Source organism: Hemibagrus wyckioides, linkage group LG03 (assembly GCF_019097595.1).
Source record: "Hemibagrus wyckioides isolate EC202008001 linkage group LG03, SWU_Hwy_1.0, whole genome shotgun sequence".
NCBI classification, from domain to species: domain Eukaryota; kingdom Metazoa; phylum Chordata; class Actinopteri; order Siluriformes; family Bagridae; genus Hemibagrus; species Hemibagrus wyckioides.
The window spans coordinates 33,489,725-33,496,377 of record NC_080712.1 but is presented as its reverse complement, the minus strand read 5'-3'; the positions used below and the strand labels follow the sequence as shown (position 1 = coordinate 33,496,377).

General features: G+C 42.8%; 1 protein-coding gene across 1 annotated transcript; it reads right to left on the bottom strand.

Annotated features, from left to right (window-relative positions):
• Nucleotides 1-222: 222 nt before the first annotated feature.
• On the bottom strand, nucleotides 223-4,932 carry kcns3a (potassium voltage-gated channel, delayed-rectifier, subfamily S, member 3a). The gene is made up of 2 exons (XM_058380734.1): nucleotides 4,795-4,932; nucleotides 223-3,441 (listed from the first exon to the last, which is right to left on the bottom strand). The coding sequence occupies exon 2, from the start codon at nucleotides 3,381-3,383 to the stop codon at nucleotides 1,908-1,910; it is 1,476 nt and encodes a 491-aa protein (XP_058236717.1). The 5' UTR covers nucleotides 3,384-3,441; nucleotides 4,795-4,932; the 3' UTR covers nucleotides 223-1,907.
• Between the last annotated feature and the right edge of the window lie 1,721 nt (nucleotides 4,933-6,653).

Below are 6,653 nucleotides of genomic sequence, written 5' to 3'. Positions count from 1 at the left end.
GACTGTTTTCTCAAGGAAAGAATAGAAAGAAAAGCTAGTGGTGATGTCACAAGTCGTAGGATTAGCTGATGACTTAAGCTCCGCCAAGTTCTGATAAATCTCTGGATCATGTGATCTCATTAGAATATTATAAATTTGAATATCAGACCCTGCCCACAGGAAGACCCCAGCCGGAACAGAACACTCACGTTTGATAGAAATAAACGTTTTTATTTCCACCATGTTGTCCTGGACTCGTATTATATCAGCACATATCAGAGGTTCATTTGTACTCCACTGGTTTTTGCATAGACGGAAAAGTTCAAAGGTCAAGGTCATGATTTAAGCAGCTTTTTTTTGCTTCCATCAAACCCGTGAATCCATCACCTCGTTCTCCTCATCGTCTGGAATACGCATGCACTCACTCAATCGTTCCATCCAGACTTCCAACCAGGAGAGTTTGTATGTTTCTGTTTCCACACGTCTGGAAGGATGAGAACATCAGGAAACGTTCGAATCAGACAGATCGGACGTCATGCTGACAGACAGGAAGACAACTTTCTCGCCCTGAGAACTAAAGCAGAAAATATAAATGTTTCACCACACGTTCCCTCACTACAGAGTGTGAGTGTGTGTGGTGTGTGGTGTGTGTGTGTGCATGTGTGACAATCCAGTGTGTGTAAAACCCTGCGTTCACATCACAAGCCTCTGAAGTGGTGCCCGGTTGCTCTGGTGGACATGTCTGGCTTTCTGACCTTCTGGATCTTCTAAAAATATATCAGGCAACGAGTTCAGATCTCCAGGAACTCATTGCCCTGGGAATGGAGACTTGCCTCGAGAGAAGGGGTGGAGTCACATGATTCTGGAAGACTCGACATGGAGGAGATGATAATGTTTCAGTTCACCCTGGACTCAGATAGGTATTCTTCACAACTGGTAAGCAGGAGATGAGCTAACAAGCTAAAGCTGCATCCCAAATGAGGCACTGCACACTAATACTGTGCACTACATGTACCCTAGCATCCAGCATAAAAACAATAGCAGCGTCAAATCGTCTCAAACGGAACACTGGCGGTTTCAACGAAGCTATTTCCCAGTCGATGGTAAAACGACGTCAAACACAAAAGACAGAGACGTTTCTAAGACTTCTCAATCACCAGAGTGATGTCAGCTATCTAGAAAATGTCTGGTAGCTCCGCCCATCTTCCTGTACGTATGCAAATCCGTGAGTGTCTCACTTTTTTTATTCACCAGAGTGTAACAGTGAGGAAGTATGTGATTTGGGACACAGCTTCTACATTTGTCAACATAATGTTTATCATGAAATGAACTAGCGTGCTGGCTAAGGTCCTGGGTTCACTGACAGGCTACATGTCATAGCAGTCCATAAATCTCCTGATTTTATTAAGCTATATGCCTGGAAAACATTTCCGATAAACACAAGGCACATTTTGACGCTTTTTATTTAGCCTCAGTGAAGACAGCTAACTAAGCTTTGATATTTTTTTAGCTTGGATTTGGAGCCAAAATGGTTAAATGTTGTAGCTGTAGAACGTAATCTCGCAGGGTGAAGACGCTAGCTAGAATGTACGTGTGTCGGAGAAGCTGGTTGTAGAGTCACAATATATTTGTGTAACCTTAATGTCACTGATAGCTAATGCTAGCTTGACTAATTTTGCTAATGTATTATTTGTGCTGTTAAATTCCCAGTATTTTACGCTAGCTCCGCCCACATTTACTCAGAGATTAGTTCTGCTGCAAAGGGGTTGACTTAATGCTGAATAAATAAAGTTAGTTGACTCAGGAACAATTAGCATTTCACTGTTTTGTAGGAAACATCTGTGGCTAGTGTGAACGCAGGGTAATAATGATAACTAGCATGTTGCTTCTCATTTCTAACCACTAAGAATTCATAAAAAAAAGGACAGTCATGAAGCAGCAGGAGATTCAGCCTCACTGTCCTGATTGTCCTTATCATCTCTGTCACTTCCTGTGCTGCTTCTGGTGGACAAACTGTCCAGGATGGAGTTAATAGCGTTACCATTAGCATAAAGATCGTTCATGCTGAAAATAGGAATCCCCGGAATGGGAACTTTTAAGTTGCTTCCATACTGATCCGCCTCCACCAGAGCTTTCTGTCTCTCATAATACTTGGAGAACTTGTTGAAGATGACGGTGACGGGCAGCGCCACCACCAGGAGGCCACAGACAATGCACAGTGTCCCGATGAGCTTTCCAGGCAGCGTGACGGGGTAGGTGTCTCCATATCCCACCGTGGTCATGCTAATCGTGGCCCACCACCATCCGATGGGAATTGTCTGGAGCTCCGACTCGTGCTCCTCCCTCTCGGCGAAGTAGACCAGCACGGAGAAGATGGAGATCCCGACAGAGAGGAAGAGGACGAGCAGCCCCACCTCGTGGTAGCTGTGACGCAAAGTCGCGCCGAGAGACCGGAGTCCCACCGAGTGGCGTGCTAACTTCAGTATCCTGAAGACACGCATGAGCCTCAGAATCTGCACCACCTTCCCTACGTTCTCCAGCTCCTCACTTTCCTCAGCATCTGCTTTTTCCAATGCTAGTGTGGCATAAAACGGTACCACGGAGACAAAGTCGATGATGTTCAGAGCATTGCTAATGAATTTACGGAGACACGGCGCCACTGCTAAGCGCACCACAAACTCGAAGGTGAACCAGAGCACGCAAAAGGTCTCGAAGGCGGCTAGAACTGGGTCCTCCACTGCCCGCTCGTTAGCATCCACCTGTTGGAACTCGGGCATGCTGTGAACACACATGGCCACGATGCTGATCAGAACCACGCTCAGAGAAACCACCGCTAGCATCTTAGCCGTGAGAGAATGTCCCGGGTTCTCCAGCCTCAGCCACAGCTGCTTACGTTTCTCAGAGCACCAGGTGCCTTCAAACTTCTCCACGTCCTTCTCCAGCTCAGAGAGCTCTTCCATGGAGGAATCAAAGCTGTCCTGAAGCGGATCTTCCTCGTTCCGGTCCCAGTCATGCTCCTTTTCACCTTCTTTCTGCTCGTGGAACTTGTTGCTGCAGCAGGAGTCCAGATGAAGCTCCTTGATCCCCCAGTATTCGAGCTCCTGGCTGAAGCTGAACACACACAGCTCCTCCATCAGGTGGATTTTACCTGTGTGGTAAAAGTTCAGCACATAGGGGAAGAATCGCGGGTTGCGGTCGAAGTAGAACTCGTGCTCCGTCGCGCTGTAGTCGTCGCACAGCTCCAGTATGGCCGCCTCGGAGCTGCAGAGGAGCAGGAGGGCGAGACGGGTGTGTGGGAAGCGCTGGAGGACCAAGCGAGACACTTTCTGCTTGAAGCCGCCCACATTCAGGTTGAGGAAATTCTCGTCCGGGCCGCGGCGGTGCAGGATCTCCCCGTACACCATGATGGGATGGAAAAAATGGGGCGGGGCAGAAGGATAGCCGTAGCTACGACTCCATCACCTGAGACACAAAAACACAAAGACACCAAATGAGACTGAGGCAGAACAGAGACTAAAAAGAGACGAGAAAGAGAGATGAGGAAGAGAGACGAGGAAGAAATATGAAGAAGAGAGATGAGGAAGAGAGATGAAGAGAAATGAAGAAGAGAGACTGTAGGAGATGAAGAGAGATGAGGAAGAGAGATGAAGAGAAATGAAGAAGAGAGACTGTAGGAGATGAAGAGAGATGAGGAAGAGAGACTGAGGAGGAGAGATGAAGAAGAGAAATGAAGAAGAGAGACTGAGGAAGAAAGATGAAGAGAGATAAAGAAGAGAAACAAGGAAGAGAGACAAGGAAGAGAGATAAAGAAGAGTGATGAAGAGAAGATGAGGAAGAGAGATGAAGAAGCGAGTCGAAGTAGAAAGATAAAGAAGAGAGACGAGGAAGAAAGAGAGATGAGGAAGAAAGAGATGGAGAAGAGAGATGAGGAAGAAAGAGATGGAGAAAAGAGATGAAGAAGAAAGATAAAGAGAGGCGAAGAAGAGAGATGAAGAATAAAGAGAGAAAGAAGAAAGATGAAGAAGAGATGAGGAAGAGAGACGAGGAAGAGGTTGGTAAAGCAGCTCAGACTGTAAACATCATTAATTATACTTTATTAAACTTTCTGCATGAAATATGAACTGTCCTGGAAAGTTCAGAAACTTTAACTGTTTATTATTATTATTATTATTATCATCAGCGCAGTACTCGTGTGTATCTGCTGGTAAGAATCTCTGAGGTGAAGTTGAGTGTCATGTTGCATTCATCTGATCCTGATCCTGATCCTGATCCTCAGCTCTTTCTATTTTTGCTTTGCTTCAGTATCTGATTGCAGCGTGGAGCAGAACAACAACAACAACAACACTAAACTTTACCTGTGTGTGTGTGGGGGGGGGGTGAACTTTGAGGAGCTCGTTGTGTCACTCGGCTGTGTGTGATGGTGTGTGTTCCTCCTCCTGTGCTCCTCCTCGGTGTCTGATTGCATTGTAAAAACTCAAACCACAACAAACCAAACACAGCTAATGGATATCGATTCCTCTCTCTCCTAAAGCCAAACAGAGAGCTTTTTCACATCACTGTCAGCCTCTCACATCGTGTCCTGATCTGTCCGCAGGGGATCGCCGGCTCTCACGTGCCAGGGGCTTTCTTTAATTCTGATCAAGAACAAGTTTCAGATCGAGCATCAGGTGTGCGGAAAAAGAGCTGAGTGAAAGGGAAAGATTGCTATAATCTCCTAAACCGGGGTTGTGTATAAGAAAAAAAAGAAAAGACGTTCTGTTTTAATTCATCACGAGAAAAATAATAATAATAATAATGACAAATGAAATGTTTTACCTTCATCTCAGTCCGCTTGGGTTCCTTCCCGAGACCTTCCTCCTGCTCCAGCTCCATCATCATCCCGGGACTTTTCAGAGAGAGAGAGAGAGAGAGAGAGAGAGAGAGAGAGAGAGAGAGAGAGAGAGAGAGAGAGAGAGAGAGAGAGAGGCAGGACGAGAGAGCGCAAAATAGTGAAGTGTTCGGGTCCCGCAGCCGTCACAGAGGCGTCTTCTGCGCATGCGCGTTATCCGCAAGCACTTTCAGCAGCAGCACGTGAGCGCGCTCACTCGCTTCGCCTTCCTTGGGAGCGCGCTCTGGGAACCGACTTTTTATTTATTTATTTATCTATTTATATATGGATATATATTCTTAAAAGACACATATAAAAAGAAACAGGAAATGAGAAACTCGTTCCTTCTCAAAAACAAACAAACAAACAAACAGTAAACAGTATTTATTTTTTATAACACACGATTGAGTCAAAATGGAAAATAAATAGGTTAAAAATAGTGTTAGACTGTTAAACCTGCTGCAGACTGTTCATTTCATCCAAAAAGTATTTTTATTTATTATTATTATCATTATTATTATTGGTGATATATTCATGATGCCTTTAATTGATTTGTTCTTGGAATATTATATGTGGATTTAAGAGAGAGAGAGAGAGAGAGAGAGAGAGAGAGAGACAGACAGACAGACAGAGACACACACACAGAGAGAGAGAGAGAGAGAGAGACAGACAGACAGACAGAGACACACACAGAGAGAGAGAGAGAGAGAGAGAGAGAGAGAGAGAGAGAACGTGTCTGTTCCATAAAATCACAGTGAGATGATGATGATGATGAGCTTATAAACAGATAAACATAAACTGTGCACCGATAGCAAGAATAATAGGGATAGTGGGTTATAAATAAATAAATAAATAAATAAGAGAGTGGGAGTGTCAGTATGAAGAATAAAGGTGTAAAGAGTAAAGGAACAGTGTGATCTGAGGGGAGGGGGGTATCGGGTGGTATAGGGGGGGTGGTATTTTTAGAGGGGCACTAAACATTTTTTCTTTGTTACTCGAACTGTGAAATAAACACGTTAATAAAATATTGATGTGTATCAAGATCTAATTTGTATCAGATCCAGACTTTCACACACACACTCTCTGTACCTGTGCTGTGACAGGAGGAGGTACTCTTAGTACCCTTGTATTTCCTGATCAGTTTGTTGAAGAAGAGCAGATACGTCGCTTTAAATTTCTCTCGGTTTATTTCAAACCTTATCTGTTTGCTGTGTTTGTCCGCTAGAGGTCGCTGCGGGGGATCGTTTACTCCGATACAGTTTGCCTCACATCTGTATGTATGTTACAGTCACTTTCACTTTTTAGATTTTTCTATTGCACTAATTTTCATACAAGTCACTTTATACAGTGTTTATTTAAATTATTTACCTGTGGATATGTTCACACCTGACACCAAGACAAATTACTAGTACTGTAAAGTGCTCCTTGTGACTCTTTGCTGTAACTGGCAATAAAACTTATTCTGATTCTGAAATATATATATATATATATATATATATATATATATATATATATATATAATATATACATAAATAAACATAAATAAAGTAAGGCAGGGTATATATATATATATATATATATATATATATATATATATATATATATATATATATATATATATACCCTGCCTTACTTTATTTATGTTTATTATATTTTATTCTGTTTTTATTCTATTTTATTTTTACCTACTGTGAACTTGTTTTTATATTTCATATTTCGTATTTTTCGTATAATTCGTATTTTATATTTCATATTTTTATATTTTATCCTTGTCTTTTTTTCTGTCCTTATTCCTTTTCCTTTTTCA

Coding starts and splice junctions, on each gene's coding strand:
- kcns3a (XM_058380734.1), bottom strand. CDS start 3,383: ATGGTGTACGGGGAGATCCTGCACCGCCGCGGCCCGGACGAGAATTTC.